Source organism: Globicephala melas, chromosome 1, assembly GCF_963455315.2.
Source record: "Globicephala melas chromosome 1, mGloMel1.2, whole genome shotgun sequence".
In the NCBI taxonomy this organism is placed as follows: Eukaryota; Metazoa; Chordata; class Mammalia; order Artiodactyla; family Delphinidae; genus Globicephala; species Globicephala melas.
The window spans coordinates 61,105,048-61,133,046 of NC_083314.1; the positions used below are offsets into that span (position 1 = coordinate 61,105,048).

Consider the following 27,999-nt stretch of genomic DNA (forward strand, 5'->3'; position numbering starts at 1 on the left):
CAAAACAATTAAGAAAATGGAAATAGGAACATACATATCGATAATTACCTTAAATGTAAATGGACTAAATGCTCCCACCAAAAGACACAGATTGGCTGAATGGATACAAAAACAAAACCCATATATTTGCTGTCTACAAGAGACCCACTTCAGACCTAGAGACACATACAGACTGAAAGTAAGGGGATGGTAAAAGATATTTCATGCAAATGGAAACCAAAAGAAAGCTGGAGTAGCAATTATCATATCAGACAAAATGGACTTTAAAATAAAGACTATTAGAAGAGACAAAGAAGGACACTACATAATGATCAAGGGATCGATCCCAGAAGAAGATATAACAATTGTAAATATTTATGCACCCAACATAGGAGCACCTCAATACATAAGGCAAATACTAACAGCCATAAAAGGGGAAATCGACAGTAACACATTCATAGTAAGGGACTTTAACACCCCACTTTCACCAATGGACAGATCATCCAAAATGAAAATAAATAAGGAAACACAAGCTTTAAATGATACATTAAACAAGATGGACTTAATTGATATTTATAGGATATTGCATCCAAAAACAAAAGAATACACATTTTTCTCAAGTGCCCATGGAACATTCTCCAGGATAGATCATATCTTGGGTCACAAGTCAAGCCTTGGTAAATTTAAGAAAATTGAAATTTTTCAAGTGTCTTTTCTGACCACAATGCTATGAGACTAGATATCAATTACAGGAAAAGATTTGTAAAAAATACAAACACGAGGCTAAACAATACACTACTTAATAACGAAGTGATCACTGAAGAAATCAAGAGGAAATTAAAAAATACCTAGAAACAAATGACAATGGAGACACGACGACCCAAGATCTATGGGATGCAGCAAAAGCAGTTCTAAGAGGGAAGTTTATAGCAATACAATCCTACCTTAAGAAACAGGAAACATCTCGAATAAACAACCTAACCTTGCACCTAAAGCAATTAGAGAAAGAAGAACAAAAAAACCCCCAAAGTTAGCAGAAGGAAAGAAATCATAAAAATCAGATCAGAAATAAATGAAAAAGAAATGAAACAATAGCAAAGATCAATAAAACGAAAAGCTGGTTCTTTGAGAAGATTAAAAAAATTGATAAACCATTAGCCAGACTCATCAAGAAAAAAAGAGAGAAGACTCAAGTCAATAGAATTATTGTTGTCAGTTGTTACTATAGGAAAAGTAACAACTGACACTGCAGAAATACAAAAGATCATGAGAGATTACTACAAGCAACTCTATGCCAATAAAATGGACAACCTGGAAGAAATGGACAAATTCTTAGAAATGCACAACCTGCCAAGACTAAATCAGGAAGAAATAGAAAATATGAACAGATGAATCACAAGCACTGAAATTGAAACTGTGATTAAAAATCTTCCAACAAACAAAAGCCCAGGACCAGATGGCTTCACAGGCGAATTCTATCAAACACTTAGAGAAGAGCTAACACCTATCCTTCTCAAACACTTCCAAAATATAACAGAGGGAGGAACACTCCCAAACTCATTCTACGAGGCCACCATCACCTTGATACCAAAACCAGACAAGGATGTAACAAAGAAAGAAAACTACAGGCCAATATCACTGATGAACAAAGATGCAAAAATCCTCAACAAAATACTAGCAAACAGAATCCAACAGCACACTAAAAGGATCATACACCATGATCAGGTGGGGTTTATTCCAAAAATGCAAGGAATCTTCAATATACGCAAAACAATCAATGTGATCAACCTTATTAACAAATTGAAGGAGAAAAACCATATGATCATCTCAATAGATGCACAGAAAGCTTTCGACAAAATTCAACACCCATTTATGAAAAAACCCTGCAGAAAGTAGGCATAGAGGGAACTTTCCTCAACATAATAAAGGCCATATATGACAAACCCACAGCCAACATCGTCCTCAATGGTGAAAAACTGAAAGCATTTCCACTAAGATCAGGAACAAGACAAGGTTGCCCACTCTCACCACTCTTATTCAACATAGTTTTGGAAGTTTTAGCCACAGCAGTCAGAGAAGGAAAGGAAATAAAAGCAATCCAAATCGGAAAAGAAGAAGTAAAGCTGTCACTATTTGCAGATGACATGATACTATACATAGAGAATTCTAAAGATGCTACCAGAAAACTACTAGAGTGAATCAATGAATTTGGTAAAGTAGCAGGATTCAAAATTAATGCACAGAAATCTCTGGCATTCCTATACACTAATGATGAAAAATCTGAAAGTGAAATCAAGGAAACACTCCCATTTACCACTGCAACAAAAAGAATAAAATATCTAGGAATAAACCTACCTAAGGAGACAAAAGACCTGTATGCAGAAAATTATAAGACACTGATGAAGGAAATTAAAGATGATACAAATAGATGGAGAGATATACCATGTTCTTGGATTGGAAGAATCAACATTGTGGAAATGACTCTACTACCCAAAGCAATCTACAGATTCAATGCAATCCCTATCAAACTACCACTGGTATTTTTCACAGAACTAGAACAAAAAAATTCACAATTTATTTGGAAACACAAAAGACCCCGAATAGCCAAAGCAATCTTGGGAACGAAAAACCGAGCTGGAGGAATTTGGCTCCCTGACTTCACACTGTACTACAAAGCTACAGTAATCAAGACAATATGGTACTGGCACAAAAACAGAAAGATAGATCAGTGGAACAGGATAGAAAGCCCAGAGATAAACCCACACACATATGGTCACCTTATCTTTGATAAAGGAGGCAGGAATGTACAGTGGAGAAAGGACAGCCTCTTCAATAAGTGGTGCTGGGAAAACTGGACAGGTACATGTAAAAGTATGAGATTAGATCACTCCCTAGCACCATACACAAAAATAAGCTCAAAATGCATTAAAGACCTAAATGTAAGGCCAGAAACTATCAAACTCTTAGAGGAAAACATAGGCAGAACACTCTATGACATAAATCACAGCAACATCCGTATTGATCCACCTCCTAGAGAAATGGAAATAAAAACAAAAATAAACAAATGGGACCTAATGAAACTTCAAAGCTTTTGCACAGCAAAGGAAACCATAAACCAGACCAAAAGACAACCCTCAGAATGGGAGAAAATATTTGCAAATGAAGCAACTGACAAAGGATTAATCTCCAAAATTTATAAGCAGCTCATGCAGCTCAATAACAAAAAACCAAACAACCCAATCCAAAAATGGGCAGAAGACCTAAATAGACATTTCTCCAAAGAAGATATACAGACTGCCAACAAACACATGAAAGAATGCTCAACTTCATTAATCATTAGAGAAATGCAAATCAAAACTACAATGAGATATCATCTCACACCAGTCAGAATGGCCATCATCAAAAAATCTAGAAACAATAAATGCTGGAGAGGGTGTGGAGAAAAGGGAACACTCTTGCACTGTTGGTGGGAATGTAAATTGATACAGCCACTGTGGAGAACACTATGGAGGTTCCTTAATAAACAACAAATAGAACTACCATATGACCCAGCAATCCCACTACTGGGCATATACCTTGAGAAAACCATAATTCAAAAAGAGTCATGTACCAAAATGTTCATTGCAGCTCTTTTTACAATAGCCAGGAGATGGAAACAACCTAAGTGTCCATCATCGGATGCATGGATAAAGAAAATGTGGCACATATATACAATGGAATATTACTCAGCCATAAAAAGAAATGAAATTGAGCTATTTGTAGTGAGTTGGATATTCCTAGAGTCTGTCATACAGAGTGAAGTACGTCAGAAAGAGAAAGACAAATACCGTATGCTAACACATATATATGGAATTTAAGAAAAAAAATGTCATGAAGAACCTAGGGGTAAGACAGGAATAAATACACAGACCTACTAGAGAATGGACTTGAGGATATGGGGAGGGGGAAGGGTAAGCGTGACAAAGCGAGAGAGAGGTATGGACATATATACACTACCAAACGTAAGGTAGATAGCTAGTGGGAAGCAGCTGCATAGCACAGGGAGATCAGCTCGGTGCTTTGTGACCACCTGGAGCGGTAGGATGGGCGGGGGAGATGCAAGAGGGTAGAGATATGGGAACATATGTATATGTACAACCGATTCACTTTGTTATAAAGCAGAAATTAACACACCATTGTAAAGTAATTATACTGCAATAAAGATGTAAAAAATATAAAATAAAAATTAAAAAATAATAATAATAAATAAATACCGGAAGACAGTGGCCATTTTCACCCAAGTGTCATCATCTGACAATGTTTCCAATCTCTCCCATCATTCCTCACATTCCATAGTCCATGAACTTCAAATAAAGTGGGCAAAACTAAACCCAATACTCCGAATCAGATATGAACACTGCTTACTACCATAAGATTTGCATTACATCCAAATGGCCAATAAACATATGAAAAGGTGCTTAATTTCATTAGTACCACCAGGGAAACAAAACCACAGATAACACCACTCACCTACCAAGATGACCAAAATTTTAAAAGACTGACAATAGCAAATGTTAGCTGGGTTATGGAGCTTCTGACTTCTCACATCTTGCTTGTGGGGTGTAAATTGACCCAGCAGTTCCACTCCTAGGTATATGCCGAAGTGAAATGCATACATGTGTTTACGAAAACACATATACAAGGATGTTCTTAGCAGCATTATATTTCTAATAGCCTAAAACGAAACAACCCATAGGTCAGTAGTAGAAGGGATAAATAATTTGTGTATAATCAAGCAATATCATACAGCACTGAAAATAAATGAGTACTGTATACACACAACAACATGGATAAACATCACAAACAATTGAGAAAAAATAAGAAAGTATATATGATTCCATTTATATAAAGTTAAAAAATAAGGTAAAAATGATCTATGGTGCTAGAAATCAGGAGATAGGTCACCTTTGGGGAGATGTGGGGGGAATGAGCGGGAGATAATATGAAACAGGCTTCTGTAGTGCTGGTCATGTTCCTTATTTGTTTTTTGAATGAATGAATGAATTTTGGTTGTGTTGGGTCTTCGCTGCTGTGTGCAGGCTCTCTCCAGCTGCAGCAAGCTGGGGTCACTCTTCGCCACGGTGTGCAGGCCTCTCACCGCGGTGGCCTCCACCGTTGCAGAGCACAGGCTCCAGCCGCACGGGCCGCAGCAGTCGTGGCACACGGGCTCAGCAGTTGTGGCCCACGGGCTCCAGAGTGCAGGCTCAGCAGCTGTGGCGCATGGGCCCAGTTGCTCCATAGCATGTGGGATCCTCCTAGACCAGGGCTCCAACCCATGTCCCCTGCATTGGCAGGCGGACTCTCAACCCGCCACTGGGGAAGTACTGTTCTTTCTTGATATGAGTAGAGAACATGGATTTGTTCACTTTATAATAATTCATCAAGCTATCCAGTTAGGAATTTTGCATTTTTCTGTGCATGTGTTATGCTTCAATAAGTAAGTTTTTTAAAAGATAACATTGGATTTGCAGTAAATCTAGTATTTTACACCACATGCTTATGCATTTGATTTTGTTAAAATTCTAAGCACAGCACTTATTTGCATTTATTCTTCCAAAACTTCATTGTTATTTCAGTCAATTAAAATATTTTAAGATCCTGATTCTATCATTCAGTACATCAGCTCTCCTTCCAATTATATCTTTATCTGAGTCCTCTAGCACACTCATGGAGGCCCCCTCTGAATGGACACTAGAACACAAATCAATATCCTTTAGGTCTAATTGTTAACCAGCTAACTATATTTTCATCACTCCTATAATTTTGTATGTTACCCACAAAGATGTGAGAAATTTGGCCAAATGCCTTGTTAAAGTCAAGATATACTTTGTCAACAGCATTCTCTTGATTTTAAAGTTTAATAAATCAGAAAAAGAAATATGGGCTTCCCTGGTGGTGCAGTGGTTGAGAATCCGCCTGCCAATGCAGGGGACACGGGTTCATGCCCCGGTGCGGGAAAAGCGGCTGCTCCCATGAGCCATGGCCGCTGGGCCTGCGCGTCCAGAGCCTGTGCTCCGCAACGGGAGAGGCCACAACAGTGAGAGGCCCGTGTACCGCAAAAAGAAAAAAAAAAAAAAGGAAATAAGGCTAGTTTGTTCTCAGCTCTGAATCCCTTTTGACTACTTTTAATCACCTGTTACTGACTAAGTGCTCACATATTATCAAGTATGATTAATCACCTGTTAACTGATTAAGTGCTCACATATTATCAAGTATGATAACTCACAAATATCCCAGCTCTCACTCTCACTGCACACATGGTAGAATTGTACTTTCCCACTTAGGTGAAATTAGATATGTTGCATAACTTGCTTTGGCCAATGTCATTTGAGTGGAAGTGAAATATATCGCTTCTGGGAAAACACTTTAAGAAAGAGTCTGCAATCAAATCCTCTTTTCCCACTGTCTCCACAACCAAAATGTCCCAGCCTGTGTCCCAAAGTGAAGGCAACGATAGAGTAGGGCCTCAGACAACCTACAATGGACATGTAGCACCAGCAGGAAATGAATAAGAAATAAGCATTGGCTATTTCAAGCCATTGAGATTTTGGATTTTTTTGTTAATGAAGCAAAACCTAGCTTATACTGACTGATACATCACGTTTACCAGATGGTGTTTTCAGGAATCCACATGTAGTCTCATCTTTTGAAATTCAGAAGAGAATGTACCTGTCTCTAGTTTTCCAACCTCTCTCTCATTCTACATTATTCTTTGAGATTACTGACATTACATCTGTCAGTTCTTCCATATATTTCAGTGGATATAGGTTATCTGGGAATGGCTACTTGAATTTAAATGACTAGTTTTTTATCACTGCTTTCTTATCTTGGACTTCAACTCTTTCTTGTCAATATTTGTTATATTTTCAATTCTCCATAGTGGAGAAGACAGAAACAAAAGAAGAGCTGTGTAGTACATCATAGTTAAGCTTTGTCCTTATTCCTCTTTTATTAATTACCTTGCTTTCAATAAAACCTAAAAGTCCCTCTGGGTTTTCTTAACTTCATCATTTTTCCTAAGTCTCAGCTCATTCTGGGCATTCTCACACCCTTCTTTGATAAATTCATATAGCATTTATCAAATTCACTCTCTGAAATTTTTTATTTGATGTATTTGTTATCTGTTAACTGTTCCTAGCATATGCTGTGTTTTAATGATACTTTTATTTTTTTTAACCTTAGTTATATGCTTCTCCTTCTACCTTTTGTTCACTTCTTAACATTTGCATTTACCAATGTTTTTCCTTTTAAAGATTATCTAATACTTAATATTTAGTACCCATTTTTAGAGGTTTCTATCCATTTTAAGGTTTGTTTTTTTTGTTTGTTATATATACTAATATACTAATGTTTTCCCTGATTTAAAAAAAAAATGCTTTCCTGAAGTCTAAGATATATGTTAACTCACTTTTTCCTTCTAATACTCTTATGTACCCCAACATGACCTATGTTTGGTTGAAATTACTAAGCAGGTCCTCCATGTTGGTGAGTTATCAGTTCCTCCTTTTTTTTTTTTTTAATTCACTTAGTATCTTTATCACTTATTCCAAGAACTTGAATTGCTCTGAAAATACTGGGTATGCTATTCCTGTTCAGGGTGGTGGAGCATGATTTTTACAACATTCAGGCATGATCATTTCGTCAGCCCCAGCAGCTAAATGAACGCCTTAGGAAATCCTAGTTTTCTCAAAGCTAACTGCGTAACACATTAAAATTTCAATATTTCCTCCCACTTACAGTTTAAAGTCTTACACACACACACACACCTTTTAATTCTTTCTCTCTATTTCTTTACGCCTATACCTTAAAACAATCTCTTTCTTATATATAATACTCCACTTTGCTACTCACCTTTATATAAATATCCACAAACATAAACTCATGTCTACACTTTCTCTTTTAATTTTCAAAAAGGAGAGAGAAAAGATGAGAGACCAAAAGGGAGGGAGAGGGAAAGTGGAGACATGTGGACAGAAGGAAAAGGGGCTTGGATGGAGGGATTAGTACTACTGGCCCCTCTACCACAGCACTTGTACCCTGAGGGCTCACCCCTTCACGGAAATGCATGGTCAACAACTCAGTCATTATCACCTCAACCACTTAAATAAGCAGTCCACAGGTTAGACAAAGCAAAAGGGAAGAAAGAAATAGGAAAGTGAGTGAATGAATGTAAGTCAGATTGCCACCATTCTCAGCTTTGCTTTCCAGAAGGTCTATCTGGGGACTGTCTGCGGTGACCATACAACCCTGAACATCTGCCTTAACATGAGCACTCAAAGAGAACATGAATCACAGGATCGGTCCATCGTCAAAATAGCAGCTCATTTACCGGACCTCATTGTCTATGGAGATTTTTCTCCAGAGCGACCTTCTGTGGATTATTTTGACGGAGTCTTGATGTTTGTTGATATTTCAGGCAAGCACAAAAGGGATGTTTAATGTGGGGGAACAACAGGCTTGAATCGGAATTACATGCAGAGCTTGACTGCTGAGTGGGGGCGGGGGGGGCGGCATTTTCGAGTTTTTGTGCTGTTACTGCAAATATTCCTACTGAGAAAACTGGAGGGAGGAGGGATAACCCGTGGACCTGGCTCCCTTTCTTCTTCCCTTACCCAGCATGTCCAGTAATGGGCAAATCTTTAAGATGTCTACGTCCCAGGCCTGGAACTTCAGGCTCCAATGGCCCTGTCCCAACTGACTCAACCCCCCACACCCAACAGCATCCCAGGCAAAATTGACCTCAGGAAATGGCCTCTCCAGATGTTGTTTACAGCTTAACAGGAAACTTGCCACCTCTTCAGAAGTCTTTGAATTTTATGAGTTTTCATTGCCATGAAATGGAAGTTCTATATCCAGTTAAAGAAACTGCAGTCATCCCTGTACAAGTTGAGAAATTAGGAGGGAAGAGTTATCTGGTGCCTTTCCCTGACCCCTAAAATAATAAATAGAGAAGACCCAATATCTGACACTTGACCAGCCACATAGATCATTTAAGAGAAACCCTGCCAGTTCTTAAAAGCTGAGGCCCACTGCTCACCAGTGTGGTCCTCTTCTCCTGACTGTTTAGTTCCTCCCAGCACACAAGGAAACTAGCTGCACATTTGTTACAGGTTTTACTGCAATGACTGAGAAGTTCAGCACAGCCATGTACATGGACAGAGGGGCTGAGCAGTTGGTGGAGATCCTCAACCACTATATAAGTGCAATAGTGGAGAGTAAGTGTCCCCATGGGTTTCTGGCTCAAGCATATTTCAATTCATTGTTTTTCTGTATTTGGTGGTTATAACCTGATAAAGTACTGTTGCTTAGCATTCTTCATTGTCTCCATGAAATGTGTATGAAACTAGTCTTTTTGAAATATAATACAGTACAAATGAAGGAATGCAATCAAACCTCATTAACACAGACTATTTGAGGGATTAGTTTTGCATTAGTTACAAAACTAAATTAGAGACTACTTTTAAAAGAACCGTAGTAGTAATTCTTTTAGTTATATTCAATAACTCCAAAAAACTAGCATCAATATAACTCAAACACAGTCATTAAGAGAATATGGTATGAATACATGAGTGATTTTCAATCAACTTGTCAGTAATTTGTGTCCTAATAATGGATTCTGAAGTACTTCCAGCTGACTGAAACTTTGGTCTCCTTTTCAACCTCTGCCTACAAACTTGTAGGACTTATTTGCATTATTGTTTGCATTATTAATTCGAACTATTCATGAAGAAAAGGATTTATTCTATTAAGGTAAATCTTAGGTCTAGTCCATTATCAGGCTCTGAGTTCCCTAGTAATATCTTAATATCACCCGCTAGATAAAATTTGATTGTCATTAAAAGCAGAAACTGTATCTAATTCCTTTTTGCATTACACTCAGCACAACGGTGCTCAACAAATTTGTGATGATGCAGAAATAAGAGGAAAAATGTCCATTTATGTCAGAAAGCCTAAATAAACAAAATACAAGTTGGTAATAAACAAAACCCAAGTTGACCATAGTTGTGGGTTTTTTCTGATTTTCAGTTCTTATGGAGTCCTGTCACTCATGTACTCACCCACGCTCACTCAAGCCCCTGCTCATGACATACATAGATCAGTGAAGAACGTCCCATTATCATGGGAGTAGGATAGCTGTCCTTAAGCCTCCTCAGCAATCCCACCATCTTCGTTCCTATCTTTTCCCATTCACAAAAACAGAGCAGGTACATAATTTAGTTCACTGTTCTCATTCTGCAGTTGAGGAAAGAGACTCAAATGGGTTTAAATGCCTTGTCTGAGACGACATCTTTAGTATAAACCTATTCTCTGAATTGCTCTTCTCTTGACCTAATTTCTATCCCACTGTTGAAGAGTAGATTCCCTTTATTAGCTTTAAGAAATCAAAGTTATTCTGTACACCTGAAACTTACATAATTTAAAAAGAAAGAAAGAAACCAGAGTTTGATTTTACCTTCTTTTCTTTTTTTTTTTTTCCTCAGAAGTGTTGATTTTTGGAGGAGACATCTTAAAATTTGCAGGTATGGGGGCTTACCGACATAGCAGGGGTAAGAAAGGAATGCCAAGGGGCCTGTGCTCTGACAAAGGAAGCATCTCAGAGAAAACAGTGGCCAGCAGACCGGGTGGAGAAATGTTTGAAGCATAATTCTGTACAGATTTCATACAAAATAGACTGGCCCCCAGGGCAGGTCAGGACCTCTGGTGTGTCTTTCTTTTCAAGGTGATGCTCTGCTAGCCCTGTGGAAGGTGGAGCGGAGGCAACTGAAAAACATCATCACGGTGGTAATTAAATGTAGCCTGGAGATCCATGGATTGTTTGAGACCCAGAAGTCTGAAGAAGGCCTGGATGTCCGAGTCAAGATAGGTAAGCTCTTGAGAAAGAAGAGATGCTATAGCAGTTTGGATATAGGTCCTGACTCCTGAGGCATCTCCCCAGTAAAGAGAAAACAGTAGAACACTGTGACTCAGGTCCACCATCTTGTCTTGAACTTTGGATTAGGTTAACCAGAATGTGAATTTTGGTTCCCTCACTTATCAGTCAAGAGAACTAATATCTACCCCATAGACTTACAAAAAAGTAAATTTAAGTGGTTAGTATAGTACCCGGCACATAGTCACCACTCCACAAAATAGTCTTTATCGTTACTATTGCTGTTATTATGATTAGGTCTTGCTTCTGTCCACAATATGTATCATTAAGCACAACAGGCAGCAGCTTGTGATTACATAGATTCAGCAATGTCGTAAGACTGGTCCTCCCCCACTTCATAAGAATCATGTGCAAGAAAAGCTTAAAAGTTCAACCTGCGACACAGCTCCACTTAACAGAGGGCTTCTTAAATTCACACGTACAATAGCAATCACACATATTTCCAATTGTGTTGCAGACATTACACTATGTCATTTCCACTTCACCACAGTCCTGAGGTACAGGTATCAAAGGATTTCACAGGTGGGGAATGAGATTCTGAGAAGTGTAAATGATGAGTTACAGCTGATGCTGTTGACGTTAGCTTTTGCCTAACTAAACTTTGTAAACTTTATAATTCTCCAGTATCATAGATGATGAGAAGATCAGAGGTTATCCAATTAACTGCTTCTCAGTTTTCTTTAGGTTATTCAGAATTTCCAAATTAGTTAAATCTTCTGTTGAAAAAATAATCAAAGTTGTTATAATACTGAATCTTATTTTTCCAAGTTAACACCTAGAGATTTTTGACATATTATCCTTCTTGGAAAATGATGGGGACCCTTCATGTGTATGCTGATTGGCTGTTAGAGAAGTGAAGTGGTTCCAGTACCTTTTCTTTTTTTTTAATTTAATTTTATTTATTTAAAAATTTTTAAAATTGAAGTATAGTTAATTTACAATGCTGTGCCAATCTCTGCTGTACAGCAAAGTGACTCACTTATACACATACATTCTTTTTTTATATGCTTTTCCATTATGGTTTATCACAGGATATTCAATATAGTTCCCTGTGCTATACAGTAGGACCTTGTTGTTTATCCATCCTATATATAATAGTTTACATCTGCTAATCCCAAACTCCCACTCCTTCGCTTGGCAACCACAAGTCTGTTCTCCATGTCTATGAGTCTGTTTTTGTTTTGTAGATAGGTTCACTTGTGCCATATTTTAGATTCCACATATAAGTGATATCATATGGTATTTGTCTTTCTCTTTCTGACTTACTTCACTAGTATGATAATCTCTAGTTGCATCCATGTTACTGCAAATGGCATTATTTCATTCTTTTTTATGGCTGGGTAGTATTCCATTGTATATATGTACCACATCTTCTTTATCCATTCATCTGTCGATGGGCATTTAGGTTGTTTCCATGTTTTGGCTATTGTGAATCGTGCTGCTATGAATATAGGGGTGCATGTATCTTTTTGAATTATAGTTTTGTCCAGGTATATGCCCAGGAGTGGGATTGCTGGGTCATATAGTAATTCTATTTTTAGTTTTCTGAGGAACCTCCACAGTGCTTTCCATAGTGGCTGAACCAACTTACATTCCCACCAACAGTGTAGGAGTTCCCTTTCCTCCACACCCTCTCCAGCATTTGTTATTTGTAGACTTATTAATGATGGCCATTCTGACTGGTGTGAGGTGGTACCTCATTGTAGTTTTGATTTGCATTTCTCTAATAATTCGTGATGTTGAGCATCTTTTCATGCGCCTACTGGCCATCTGTATGTCTTTGGAGAAATGTCTCTTAAGGTCTTCTCCCCATTTTTCAATTGGGTTGTTTGTTTTTTTGTTGTTGAGTTGTATGAGCCATTTGTATATTTTGGAGATTAAGCCTTAGTCTGTCACATCATTTGCAAATATTTTCTCCCTTTCCGTAGGTCATCTTTTCTGTTTTTTGTTTGTTTTTATGGTTTCCTTTGCTTTGCAAAAAGCTTGTAAGTTTGATTAGGTCCCATTCGTTTATTTTTGTTTCTATTCTATTGCAGTAACTTTTCTTTTAACGAGCCTAAGCATCAGTATGTTTCAGAGGGAAAAAAAATCATATGTATATATCAGGGGAAATCAGCTTTGACAAATCAGCATGGCAGAGAGCGAAGATAAAAAACAAATTTTGGTGCTTCCCTGGTGGCGGAGTGGTTGAGAGTCCGCCTGCCGATGCAGGGGACACGGGTTCGTGTCCTGGTCTGGGAGGACTGCACATGCTGCGGAGCGGCTGGGCCCGTGAGCCATGGCCGCTGAGCCTGCGCATCCGGAGCCTGTGCTCCGCAACGTGAGAGGCCCGCATACCGCAAAAAAAAAAAAAAAACACCAAATTTTGATTATGTTAATTATAGTCATTTAAAAGAACTGTGTATCACTTACAGTTCATGTATACATACATTTCGCATACATGTCATATTTTACAACATTCTCTCTTCTGTTGCTTTGGTACCAAAACCTTCAGCTCCCAACTTGAAAACAACTGGAGAACACATTCTTGGGATAGAACTTGATGGTCAAAATGCCTGTTCCTTTCCCCTACCTTTTCTTCTCTGGCTGTTGCCTGAAATTTCACCCCAAGTGCTTCTTTTCAGCAAGAGCCTCAATCTCTGATAAAATGCAAGTTGTTCCCAAACAGAAACCATTAAAACTGTCCTCTGTATAAATAAGAAGTGTAAATAAGTCAAAGTATAAATAAATTGAAGAAACGATAAAATAACTTTGGGGACTGATAGGGCCAGATATCTAGGGAGCTAAATGTCATAGAAAGGTGAAAACAAGTAGGTAACTTGCTAGCTTTGGGAGAAAAGGAGTTTGGGAAGGGCCAGGCCCAGAATAGACTGCTCTGATTTCCATGTAAAATTTTAGAAACTAGATTTTGCTCTGGGATGCTCAAGATTCTGATTTGTCCAAGAACTCATGCTGCTGGGGACCAAGCCAGAACTTCTCATGCAAATCCATTGCTTGCCTTCTTGCCAGGCCTGGCTGCCGGCCACATCACCATGTTGGTCTTTGGAGATGAAACTCGAAACTACTTCCTAGTGATTGGTCAGGCGGTGGATGACGTACGCCTGGCGCAGAACATGGCGCAGATGAATGATGTCATTCTATCACCAAACTGCTGGCAGCTCTGTGACCGGAGCATGATTGAAATTGAGAGGATTCCAGATCAGAGAGCAGTAAAGGTAGGTGTGATCCTGTCACTTGCAGAAAGTTCTGCCATTCTGTGCCAGGGGCCTCCTGTCAGAAAAGCCACTGGGAAGCCACTGGTTCCATGAAGCTTCCAGGCTGGAGACTTGGATGGGGTCAATCTGGGTTAGATTAAAAAGTATTGGTCCAGGGACTTCCCTGGTGGCACAGTGGTTAAGAATCCGCCTGCCAATGCAGGCGACATGGGTTCAAGCCCTTGTCCAGGAAGATCCCACATGCCACAGAGCAGCTAAGCCCATGAGCCACAACTACTAAGCCTGCATGCCACAACTACTGAAGCCCGGGCGTCTAGAGTCCGTGCTCCGCAACAAGAGAAGCCACTGCAATGAGAAACCCACACACCACAATGAAGAGTAGCCCCTGCTCCCTGAAACTAGAGGAAAGCCTGCATGCAACAACAAGGACCCAACACAGCCAAATAAATAAATAAATAAAGTATTGGTCCAGAACACCTCCTCTGGGAGGAACCAAGGCTGGTGAGTTCAAGAGGAAATGATCAGGCTTCTCCGTGGTAATTAAGGATGTGGAATTTGGGTATGGAGGCCTTTGGGGGGAACAGTGCCCTTGCTTAATGAAAGGAAGAGTCTCCTGGCTATTCCCTAGGAGCAGAGGTTGTAGTTTTGACGGCTGCCATTGGCCTTCAGGTTCTCTACTCAACACTCTCCTAACTCAGTGTGAGGAATCACCGAGGGTGAGGATTGGAGGTGAGCAGGGGCAGCAAAGATTAGTGAAGGAAGAGACTTTTCCTGTCTCTACTAGGCCCTGCCTAGTAGAAAGCACTGTAGTTAAGTTGAAGACCAACTATAAGCAGAACTGTCCTTGGGATATAGCCAATTAGAGAAAGGGGGCAGAGCTGTGCTGCTAGATGAAGCAAGAATGAGACTGCTTGGCAGATGGAAAGAAGAGATGGTGAACACATGGAATTGAAGGCAAAGATGAAAGCCCCCTCACCCTCACACACACAATGTACTAGGTATGCATCAGTCTACAACCCTCACAGCCCTCCCCCACTCACTCTCCCAGTAATACACATCCCAGCTGCATGACCTAGCTGGGTGATAGCAATGCCCCCCATTCTCCATCTTCTTCAATTGTTCCTTATACCTTTAAAAATTGTTTTTAATTTTTAAATTAATTTTAGACTTACAAGAAAGTTCAAAAATAATATGAGTGTTTCCATATATCCCTTACCCAGCTTCCCCAAATGTTAGCATTCTTCATAACCAGAGTGCAATAGTCAAAACCTGAAAATTAACATTGGTGCAATACTACTCACTAATTAAAGGCCTTATTTGGATTTCACCTGTTTTCCCACTAAAGTCCTCAGTAGAATGTTCCAGGACTCTATCCGTGATCTCACACCACACTTTGTTATTTTTACCTAGCCTCCTGCAATTTCTAAAACAGTTTTTTAGTTTTTCCTTGTCTTTTATGACCTTGACATGTAAGAAGAGCATGAATCAGTTATTTTAGTGTATGTCCCTCTGTCTGGTTTTGCCTGATAGGTTCTCATTATTGGACTAAGGTTATCCATTTGGGGGGCAAGAATGTCACAGAAGTGAGGTTGTGCCATTCTCCATGTATCATATCTTGGGGTTCATGGTTTGATATGAATCTTATTACTGGTGCTGTTCCTGATACCTTTTGGGGCATTAGCACCCTTTGTCTTTTTACGCTTGTAAGAAAGAAATGATGTACAGTTTAACCAAGCTTTATTTGACTTAAAATATTATAAAAGAAGAAGAAAAAGAAGAAGAAAGTTCTAAGCCTGGAAAAGTATACAGGTCAGCCCCTTGGAAATAGCCCTCTGTGTATATACCAAAGATTGAGATTTTAATGACCGATCGGAGATACTTTTAACGTAGTCACATGCAAATAAAGCTCTTCATTGTTTAAGTATGCTAGTCCCTGTTTATCATGTCCTGGATATTCAAAAGCATACACCCTGCCCTTTCTGTTGAGAAATTACATTCAAAGGACCAGACAGCCCTCAGAATAACCAAAAACTTCTCTTTTTTTCTTTTTCAATTTAGGTTAATTTCTTAAAACCACCCCCTTCTTTTAACTTTGACGAATTTTTCACAAGGTGTATGGCTTTCATGGATTATTACCCTTCTAGTGACCACAAAGGTAAGTACCCTCTATAGACAAAAGCCTTTGCCTCTACAATTGGTCAGTAGGGTCTTATACCAATGCCAGGGGCTCCATTACAAGGGATTGGCCTCCTCAGTACAGCTCCCAGCCCCAGCAGCACACAAAAGGGACCTCCTTCCCATTCCCCACAACCTTCCTCGGGTCCTCTACCTCTCCCTTGGCAATGACTCCTTCCCTCGTCGTCCAAACATTTGTAAGTCTTCTCCATGATAAAAGAAAAAAATAAACCTTCTATGAACCCTACTTTTCCCTTCTAACCTTCACCACCAAACTTCTCAGAATAGTAATCTATATGTCTCTGCCTCTTCTTCTATCCTCTCATTTATTTATTCACCTAATAAGCATTGATTACATGCACCTCGGAGATGAGGGGGCATGTGTTCACCTACTTGTCAGTCTTGAGCCCCTGACATCTAGCTTCTGTCCACTTCTCCTATCTACTGAGGACACTAATAACCATCAACTTACCAAACCAGCTGACCTCTCTTCAGGCCTCATACTAGGTGCTTGGCTTTAGATTACTCTCTTTTTCTGGATACTACCTTCTCCTCTTTCCTTGCTTTCAAGAAGATTCTTTCCTAGTTTTGCTTTTACCCCTCAAACTACCCATTTTCAGTGCCCTTTCTATTCCTTAAATGCTGATGATTTCAGGGATCTGTCCTTGACTGTCTGGTCTTCTCTACCCACATTTTGTGGAACCATTCATCTATGCTGGATTTCCCCATGACTCCACAGGGCTGGGACTAGGGTGAGGAAAGCAGGACAATTTAGGTGATACAAAACAAACTTTAACACTTCATGAAGTAGACAGTCTTCTGCAAAATGGTGCGGAGGGCAAGAAGCTTTTATAGGGTAAAGAATAAAGGAAGAGACAAATAAAAAATATCTGATGGGGTGGGGTCATATAGTTAGTCTTGTGTGGGGTGAGAAGGCCCAGAGTTGGCTTGGCATTTGGGGATTGGCTGACTGGATTATTGCATTTCTGGTTAAGAGGAGCATTTACAGGGAAATAAACGTTATCTAAGTCTTGGTTTGCTGACATGGCACCCTGGGCAGGGAACAGCTCCATCTTGGGCCTAGAAATTTATTTCAACATTGTCCAAATTCTATGCTACTTATCTTTCCCTAAAAACTGTTTCTTCATCCAAACTAGAAACTTCAGAAACATCTTTGAATCATTTTTCTTTCTCATCATTTATGTGTAGGTCTTGAATATTTTGAACATCACAAACAGTAGACTGTAATTTTACAAAATTGCAGTAGGTAATGGGGTGGGAGGGACACTGAGGGGAACTGCAGGAAAATTGACCAGGAAAGGCCAAGAACCCAAAAGCTCCAAGGATGGAGAAAGTCTAGTGACACTCCTTGAGTTGTATCCCATCCCAACTCCTAGATCTTAATGATGCCTTCAATAAAGAGCTTCTTCTGGCCTTATATTGGTCACTGCAATAGTGCAGTGCAATTCTGGTGCTAATTACCTGGAGTTAGCACAGATAGGTGGAGTCCTCCATAAGACTCTCCTTATTTCAGACACCAGCTGCAAGCTCTGAGATCACCAGGCCACCTGCACTTCTGACCAATTGGCTACAGATCCAAGGGTTCCCACAATGCTCTCAGGTTCAATAAATAATTCACTATAACTCACAGAACTCAGGAAAGTGTTATGCTTATAATGATGGCTTTATTGTAAAGGATACAAATGAAGACCAGTGTTGTATTTATCTCTAGACACATAGGGTGAGGTCTGGGAGAGTCCCAAACATGAAGCTTCTATATCCTCAGGACACATCACTCTCCCTGCACATCAAGGTATGATTACCAACCAGGGAAGCTCACCCAAGCTTTTGGGGGTTCAGAGATTTTATTGGCGTTTAATTAAGTAGGCATGTTGATTGAATCATTGGCCTTGCAATTGAACTAAATCTCCAGTCCCCATTCCCTCTTCAGAAGTCCTGGAGGTCAGGCTCTAATCACCTGGCTCAAAGCCCCACCCCTCTTATCATGTGCTTGGTCTTTCCAGATAGACCCCTATCCTGAATCATCTCATTAGCATAAATTCAGGTGTGGTCCAAAGGGCCCACAGTGAATAACAGAGACAATCCTATTAACTGGGAAATCTCAACGGTTTAGAAGTTACTCTCAGGTACCAGAAACGAAAACCAGCCAAATTCTTTATAAGTTTTGTCTCCATCACCATTGCCACCGTAATGGTCTAGACCTTTACAACTCCTGCTCTCTTCCTGAGCTCTTTGCCTTTTTCCACAGTCTATTTAGTGTCATTTCTTGCTAATCTCCAATATTCACATGGGGCTCCAGGCAGGCTAGAGTAACATACTGTGCTCATTCTTGACTTTAACCAACTTGGTTCCCTCTGCTAGGAATGCCCTCCTCAATCCTTCTAGTAAAAAGCTGTAAGTCATTCAAGATTGAGTAAAATCCCTAGTTCTCCTTTTAACCCTTTTCAGATTAAACCAGTTTGTCTAGGCTCCTGCTTCCTCTGAATCTCTCTGGTCTTTATAATCTTTTAGCCCATTTGGCCTCTTTTCTATTTAAATTTTCTAAAAATATTATACTTGAATGTCCATAAGTCAGTGCCTCCAGGAAAAAGTCCAAGTTTCCTAATGACTTTTTTCCTCACACAGTGCCTAGCATGGTGTTTTAAATATACTAGGTTTTGAATATATTCCATAAAGACTTTAAAATTAAATTTTCTTCGTAATTTGTATCCCTTTCAGACTCCGTTGTTATTTTTCAACTATTTTTTTCACATTATCATTATTTTATTCCCTGCTAAAAGCCTATCATCCTTTCTTTCTCCCTCACTTTTTGATTTCTTCAAGCTCATTCTTACCACCTCCTATCAGTCTATTTTAGAGTATGGAACTATCAACCATTACAGTAACGAGAACCATAGCGATAATGAAACCCCAGTGCTTTTTTCCCCTGGACAAGGAAGTAGGAATCAACCAGGGCAGTGAAGCGACTTGTCCAGAGTCACACAGTGAGTTGGTATCAAACCTGAGATCAGAAGCCAGCGTCCTGAATCTTACTTGTGCTGCTCTTTCAACTCTGTCATCCCCTACATTCTGTCACCATTGTCCTCCGCTGGCATTCCCTCATCTCTCCATTCCCATCACCTGTGGCAAGACTTTTAGGCCAAGTATGGAGGTGAGAGTCTCCTTAAGTTCTGAGGCGTGATGACAATTAGAGCAGGGTTTTGAGCTACACGCAACTGAATTTTGGGAAACCTGCAACTTCTGAGAACTTCTCATTGGATTTCCCTTGGCCCTATTTGGCCACTAGGTAGCCCAGAGTGTCCTGACTGAACAGTGAAGACCACTGCCCAGGGGAATGGGGACTGGGAGGTGCCTCTCTCTAGCACTGCAGAGCCAAGCTTCCCTTTCTGAGCCTGCCCCTCCTTCTGCCCTCTTAGACCTCCTGAGGCTTGCTTGCATGCTGGAGTCCAATCCTGAACTGGAGTTGTCCCTACAAAAGTATGTGATGGAAAGCATATCGAAACAGGTATTTTCATATTTTAATTTATTGGCTTTTGGTGTGTCAGGGATCTTGGACAGCTGTTAAGATCAAGAAAATCAGTAGCTTGTAAAATGTTTCATTGAAGTAAAAAGAGGTGGGGCTGACATTCTCCATGCCTAGGTGACTGAAAAGTTTATTGTTCACGTCAGGATACTTTTAAGAGTTAAAGGAGCATTATTCATAATTACACTGTGACAACAGGCGTAAACTAGACTGTGTTGCCTTACACAACTGGGCAAACTGAACCTGTCCCAAGCATATAAGAACATATGGTTACCCTTTCTATAGGCCACATAGCAGAAAGACGTCAAATGAATGATACTGTTTCTCTTAAGTCACTTGAATTGGATCTTAAGCTTTGAAAGTTAATACAGATAATTAGAACTCTCAGAGCTACCTCCAGCCCCCAAAGTTTTCCCTTTGCATTTCCTTAGATCTAGATTCTCTCAAATGCATTAATCTGTGCAAATTATAACTGTTTCTGAGCACTCACCATATGCCAGACACTCTACTCTTTCTTTCTTTCTTTTTATACCCTACGTATATCTGAACTACATTTATAGCCAAGTGATTCACCTTTTTTTTTTTTTCATATTTATTTTTTTGGTTGCACCGGGTCTTAGTTGTGGCAGGTGGGCTACTTAGTTGTGGCATGTGAACTCTTAGTTGCAGCATGCACATGGGATCTAATTCCCTGACCGGGGATTGAACCCAGCGCCCCTGCGTTGGGAGCTCGGAGTCCTATCCACTGCACCACCAGGGAAGTCCCTCTACCCTTTCATATATTTATTCTTCACAGTCCTTGGCAGGTATTTTTATCGCTTATATGTGAGAAAACTGAGACCCAGAGGACGCCATGAACTTTCCTGAGGTTGTAAAGTAGCAAATGTGCCTAGGATTTGAACTCTGGTCTCTCTGAACCCTACATTTTTTGCACAGGCTATACACTGCCTCTAATATATGGCTGTTTTAATTCTTAATCCCATCAAAATGCAGTTGTGCCCTAGAGGAAATCTTTGTAGGACAAGCCTGATCAGTGGGCAGCTGCCTTCACAGTATGGGTTGAAGAGCTATCAGAATGCACCCCTCCACATTCTGCTCAATTTAGAAACACTCCCTTTAGTGGCTGCAATTGTTCGACTCTTCAAGGTTTTTGAAGCTCAAGAGAGCCACCCCCTCTTCCCCTCCCTCCCTCTAAGAGATATAACACATTATGCCTCTTCAGCTGTTACCAGCTGAGAGCAAGTTCTACAGGAATGGGATATGTGAGACTCCGTGAGTCACTGTGAAAATTGTGGGTAGGAATGACGAACACCAGCTGAAGATATAACAGCTAAGGGAGCTGAAAGGAGGCAAAAGAGAAACCTTTTACAGCTTTACCAAGGCCTGTCCCTGCACTTCAAGAACAGAGATGTGGGGACTTCCCTGGTAGCGTAGTGGTTAAGAATCCGCCTGCCAATGCAGGGGACACGGGTTCGATCCCTGGTCCGGGAAGATCCCACATGCCACGGAGCAACTAAGCCTGTGTACCATAACTACTGAACCTGTGCTCTAGAGCCCGTGAGCCACAACTACTGAGCATGCATGCTACAACTACTGAAGCCTGGACGCCTAGAGCCTGTGCTCTGCAGCAAAGAGAAGCCACCACAATGAGAAACGCGTGCACTGCAGCAAAGAGTAACCCTTGCTGCAACTAGAGAAAGCCCGAGTGCAACAATGAAAACCCAATGCAGCCAAAATAAATAAATAAAATAAAATTTTAAAATAATAACAATAAAAAAATAAAAAGCACCCCTAAAAATTCAAGGTAAAACAAAACAGAGAGTTGTAGGCATATAATAGAAAGATATGTTTAAAAAAAAAAAAAGAACAGAGATGTGGTTGCATTTTCCAAACCAAAACTCAGAACACATGGCCTGATAGAATAAATTTTAAATTAATTAATTAATTTAACATTTAAAATCATGTATTTAATATTAAATATTGACACTTATTTAAGAAATTCATTTGAAAACTCATAAAGTTATCATATTGGTGAGTTAGAAATTATTAAATTATCTTTTATGAAAAGTCTCAAATTACATGAAACCAGGACTGTCTCAGCCTGCAAGATTCCCTATACACAATTTCCTCTTTCATCCAGAAGATGTGTTTCATATAGCCAATGGAGAATTTGACACTTTTGTGCTATTTGGGGGAGAAAAAAATGCAGTGATTCTCCCCCATTGGTTTGCTATGCAGTTAATTTAACAAAATTCAGGGCTGATGATATAGGCAGGGATAATTTGGGAACACCCGCCTTTCCTTTCCCTGTGCAGGGGAATGTTATAAATGGAATGTTGGACTAGAAGTCTGTAGATTTGCATTTTTGTTTGCTACTGTTTCCCCATGTGACTTGGGAAAATTATGTTATTTCACCATCTCTCAGTTATCTAATTAGTAAAGTGGGCATAATAATGCTGATTTTATTTCATTTGAGGATAAAATAGGGTAGAATATGAAAATATTCTCTGAAAACATAAGGTTGAATTACATAGCATGCTATTCTTATTCCTACATTGTAAGGGAGCCAAAAGAGCAGCAGTCCTTTTTTTATTGTGATGGCTCATATTGGCATGAGGGAGCTAGCAGTTGGGGCAAGGGAGTGGTGTCTGGCCAAAAATGAGCAGGTGTGTAGGTTTCCATTGAAGAGATTTTTTTTGTTTGTTTTGTTTGTTTCTTTGTTTTTTGTGGTGCGCGGGCCTCTCACTGCTGTAGCCTCTCCCGTTGCGGAGCACAGGCTCCAGACGCACAGGCTCAGCGGCCATGGCTCACGGGCCCAGCCGCTCCGCGGTACATGGGATCCTCCTGGACCGGGGCACGAACCCACGTCCCCTGCATCAGCAGGCGGACTCTCAACCACTGCGCCGCCAGGGAAGCCCTGGAAGGGATTTTGATAGGCCATTCCATTTCCATCTTTTTTACTTTGGGTTGCCTCTTCTGTGTTGTACCTCCCAACTTTGATAACTTCAGCTTCCCTAGAGAAACTCAAAAGGCTAGTTCTATCCCAGTGATCATTTTGGGTGTAGGGGTGATATTGGGAGGAAAGAGCCACTGCCAAGGACACATGTTAAGGAAAGCTTCCCTCTGAATTGCAGATTGATGACAAACAGCTTCAGGGTTATCTGTCTGAGCTTCGCCCAGTGACGATCGTGTTTGTGAACCTGGTGTTTAAGGACCAAGACAAAGCAGAAGTCATAGGCTCGGCCATCCAGGATGCCTGCGTGCACATTAATTCTGTCCTGAGGGTCTTCCGAGGCCAAATCAACAAAGTCTTCATGTTTGACAAGGTAAATTTCCCACTAAAGGTGTGGGAACCTACCAATAATTTAAGGTTAGCGTTCATGTCTGTGGACATGGGGGAGAGGGAGGGAATAGACACCTTTAACCTAGAACTATCAGTCTTTATTCATAGTTATAATTACAGCTTACGTGGTGGATATGGCACTCACTACGTGCCAGGCATTGTTCTCCACACTTTACATATTTCACTCATTTCTCCTCATGACTACTCCAAGAGGTAGGTACTGCTCTTATTGTCCCCAGTTGACAGATGAGGAGGTTTAGGTAGAGATGAGCCTACTGAGACAAGATGAGATTAAATGGTGGATTGGGATTCAAACCTAGGTAATGTGCCTTCTTCGTCTGTGCTCTTAACCACTGTGTTCAACTAGCTTTCACTATACATACGTATATCTGCAACCCAGGGTATAATGCATCTCCCAGAGATTTTAGGTCAGGTTTCTAGTAACCGTCATACCCCAGAAGCTGTAATTTCCGATAACCTCCACCTGCCGTAGGTACACTTCCAGTTCCCCTTTCAGTTTCTTAATCAGTTGGGGTGGGTGGGTGGTGGGTGTCACATCTAGCTCTCAGTGTTTTCAATCTGCTCTTATTCAATTCAGAGAAAAATGATGTGATAAATTATCACAGAAGTGCTCATGAGAATTGACTCCCCTGGCTTCCCTGGTGGCACAGTTGTTGAGAGTCCGCCTGTCGATGCAGGGGACACGGGTTCGTGTCCCAGTCCGGGAAGATCCCACATGCCGCGGAGTGGCTGGGCCCGTGAGCCATGGCCGCTAGGCCTGCGCTTCCGGAGCCTGTGCTCCGCAATGGGAGAGGCCACAACAGTGAGAGGGCAGCATATTGCAAAAAAAAGAAAAAAAAATTGACTCCCCATCTCAGGTGTTTCTGTATCTTAAGAGCAGGGCACTCAGTTACTGCCCCACACTCATTCATTCACTAATTCAGTAAGCACTTATTGAGCATTTCATAGCCACTGAAAGCTAGGGCTGCAAAGATGGGTAACTCACACACGTTGTCCCAGAACCAGGCAGAAAGAACAAATTCTTTGTAGGAAAAATAAACTCTGTGCTTCTGAGGGAGTGGGGCCCTCCAGCACAGTGTGCTCTAGTACTTTCTTCCATATTCATTCATGAGTATCATCAGAAAAGAGCATAGAACCTAAGAGAACAGTCTTCGGTGTCTAACAGACACTCCAGACAATTCCTGGAGAGACAGTTCCTGGCTCCAACAATTCTCAGCTGTGTGACCTTAGCAAGTCATTGAACTTCTCTGAGACTTGGTTTGTTCCTGAATAAAAATAGGGATATTATTTAAATGGGGATAGTATTTGCCTCAAATGATTGTTGGAAGTTTTAAAAAATATATGTGTGAAGCACTTGTTGCAATGCCAGTTCACGTCAGCACTCAGCAGATGAGAGGTGCTAGTCTCACTGCCAGCGTGAGACCTTCCCAAGCCACTAGGCAGAATTTCCAGGCAAAGCAGACCCACCAGTGGCCCCAAAGGGGCTGCCCTCTAGTCTCTTCACAGACCTGGATTCAGGGCTTCCCTCGCACATCACAACAGAACCCAGCGCCAATTAGGATTTGATTCTTGGTCAGCTTCTTTTTGGAGAGGGTTGAAGAAATTGAGGCGTTTTACTGTTCTTTTGCATTTTATCAGGATATAACATACATAGACTCAAATTTTTAACTCATTGCGCTTTATTCATTATGCCCTTGTCTTACAGAAAACAGCGTCTGAGATCATTTTTTAAGGGACTGGTAGTAAAAGTGCCAAGTTTTAGAGTTTACTCTCTGCTTGAAAGAGTTAACTTTTTGTGAGAAAAACCACTCCCAGCTTAAGCCTTTATCCTTAAGAAAAATGAACAATAACAATATCTGAAAAGAACTTTAGAGTTTATAAGGTATATGTGTATACATGTGTGAATATGTATATATAATATATTAATATTTTCAGTAGTCAAACCAACCTCAGCAAGTCTAGGTTATACCCATTTTCAGATTCATAAACTGAAGTTCATAGAGTGTAATTGACTTGTCCAAGTTTCTACACTTGGGAAGTGGCCTGAGAACACAGATTTTCTGATTCCAGAGCTGGTACCTTTTGCTCTGTGCTGCTTCTTGGCCTGAAACTTAGTACCTTGCAGCCTAAGACCTTGGCCACAGGAGAGAGTAGAGGAGGGTGCACACAAATAGCTCAGTACAACCCACTATCTCTGGAGCAAAAACAAGCCCCTCTCAGGCTCAAGCCCTACTGTTGATGATGCACTAGAAGTTACATGAAGTTTGCTAAAAATAAAATGGGTGTGAGAGAAATCACAATGAAATTTGTTTCAGAGAGTGAAAATTGCTGCCCACCCTCCACTGGGCCTTCTAGCTGGTCCAGTTTAAAGCTGACTGTCCACCAGCTGTGTTTGCTGATTCTCTCCCTCACAGGGCTGCTCCTTTCTCTGTGTCTTTGGTTTTCCCGGGGAAAAGGCACGTGATGAGGTCACTCATGCCTTGGAAAGTGCTGTGGATATATTTGACTTCTGCTCTCACGTCCACAAGATTCAGTGAGTGTTTCCAGACCCTGATTCCGTCTGGTCCCTGACCCTGGTGTAGGATATGGGGAGATAGGACAAGTGTCAGGAAAGAGGAAGGCAGGAGAAGGCTGTCCTTGCCTGGGTGCCCTTATGTCTGCATTCATTACTCACCTAATGTACAGGTAGGGTGAGCAAACCCAGCCCTGACGCAGTCAGACGGGGGATGGTCAAGGCCAGGTGGAGAAAGGATACTCCTAAAAAGTCCAAATGTACCAGAGAGAGTCTAACTGAGTTGTCTCTCTCTACTCTGGCTTACTTTCTGGTAGAGGTCGCACTCCCAACTATGTTGGAGACCTGAGTTGATTTTTAATAACTAGGAGATAAAGTAAGTCCTTGGGTTAGAAATTTATATATTGATCTGGCCCCAAGATGATCCACTGAACAAAACTGTCAAGTTAATGTTTACCAATCCTCAACCCCAGCTGTCCAAGAGCCCAGTGCCCTCAGGCTCCCCCAGACTGAGCACCCCAGTGACCCTACTTGTGGCCCACTCTGGTCTACTCTAACAGGTACCACCCCTTGCCCTAAATATTCCACCTTCTCAGCCTCTAGTCATCTGTATGCATTAGCCAAGTTAGCTTTTGATGCCACACTGAGACTTCCTTTCAAAACAATGACCTTGTTCTTTCTAGCAATCACAAAAGATAGTTAAAATTGTTTACTCAAAGTCATTCTATATTGAAAGTCCATTTGGGGTGATGAGCTTATTTTACAGAAAAATAGCTCAGATGAATACTTAAAAATAGCAGAAAAGTGAACTGAGTTATCACTTCTAAGAACTTAGCTCTCAGTCACAAAGTGCCCCTCCTTTACATCTCCAGGCCATGTACAATTGCCCTAACCTAACTACAAAGGGAAGAGAGTTATTTCTTGAAGATCCTTTCCCACCCCTCCCCCATCCCATTCATCACCTTGTCCCCACCCTCCCTGCCTTCTTTGTCCTCATTGTTTTTGTCTCTTTCCTCACAACTCTCTTTCTGCCCCGAGCCAGCACTGTTTCCATCGGCGTGGCCAGCGGGATTGTCTTCTGCGGAATCGTTGGACACTCTGTGAGGCACGAGTACACAGGTGTGCTGGGCTAACTTATCTCCATCTTCCTTTCAGCAAACACTGTGCCTTGCCACTGGGCTTGGTGGGAGGAAGGACAAAAATAAGTGAGACGTGGGCCCTGCGTTCAGAAAGTTTACAGTCTTCCAGACGGAACCAAGCCATATAGCTTTGCCCCTTGACAGCTCAATGATTGCAAATATGCATTTCTGGGGCTATGATTGAGTATAAGAAATATGCAGTCAATGGAGGGGAGCCATGGGGGGCCATAATCTCATGGGACGATGGACCTTTATGTTAATTTTCTGTTCACATTAAACGGTTACTCCTCTTAATTCCTGGGATAGGTTAGGACTGCTTCTTTTTTTTTTTTTAATTTATTTATTTTGGCTGCTTTGGGTCTTCGTTGCTGCGCACGGGCTTTCTCTAGTTGCGGCAAGCGGGTGCTACTCTTCGTTGCGGTGCGCGGGCTTCTCGTTGCGCTGCGCGGGCTTCTCATTGCGGTGGCTTCTCTTGTTGCGGAGCACGGGCTCTAGGTGCGCAGACTCAGTAGCTCTGCCTCGCGGGCTCTAGAGCGCAGGCTCAGTAGTTGTGGCGCATAGGCTTAGTTGCTCCGTGGCATGTGGGATCTTCCTGGACCAGGGCTCGAACCCCTATCCCCTGAATTGGCAGGGGGATTCTTAACCACTGCGCCACCAGGGAAGCCCCAGGACTGCTTCTTAAAAATTATGACTATTGGCATTACTGATAAATAGTACTAATCTCAAAAGGAAATAGTAAGTAGGTGTTATCTCAAGATTTCACTGCTTTTTCCTCTTCAAAGCTATTACGGTTTTAAATGTTCAGAAATAATACATCTAAAATACTGAATACATATAAAACTGAAATAGTTATGTCTGAAATGATACGACATCTGAGATTTTCTTCACAATAATACAGAGTGGAGAGTGGATGGGCATGGGGATGGAGCGGGATTGGCCACGGGTTAATGGTTTTGGGGACTGGGTGATGGGTGTATAGATTCATGATACCATGCTTTATTGTATGGTCAAATTTCCCCATAATAAACTGTTTTTAAAAAATGAATATCTTAATCAGAAATATTCAAGTTTATGTCAAAGTGCAACATTTAATACCTAATTA

The 27,999-nt window shown here is 40.8% G+C and overlaps 1 protein-coding gene across 1 annotated transcript in view; it reads left to right on the forward strand.

Annotated features, from left to right (window-relative positions):
- Positions 1–8,283: 8,283 nt before the first annotated feature.
- The window catches only part of ADCY10 (adenylate cyclase 10), a 95,976-nt gene continuing 76,260 nt past the window's right edge, over positions 8,284–27,999 (forward strand). The window contains exons 1-10 of the mRNA XM_030875627.2: positions 8,284–8,434; positions 9,129–9,233; positions 10,500–10,538; positions 10,739–10,882; positions 13,958–14,163; positions 16,222–16,318; positions 19,776–19,864; positions 23,017–23,208; positions 25,661–25,779; positions 26,801–26,877. Coding sequence (XP_030731487.1) covers positions 8,284–8,434; positions 9,129–9,233; positions 10,500–10,538; positions 10,739–10,882; positions 13,958–14,163; positions 16,222–16,318; positions 19,776–19,864; positions 23,017–23,208; positions 25,661–25,779; positions 26,801–26,877 — 1,219 coding nt within the window. The remainder of the gene's footprint in view (positions 8,435–9,128; positions 9,234–10,499; positions 10,539–10,738; positions 10,883–13,957; positions 14,164–16,221; positions 16,319–19,775; positions 19,865–23,016; positions 23,209–25,660; positions 25,780–26,800; positions 26,878–27,999) is intronic.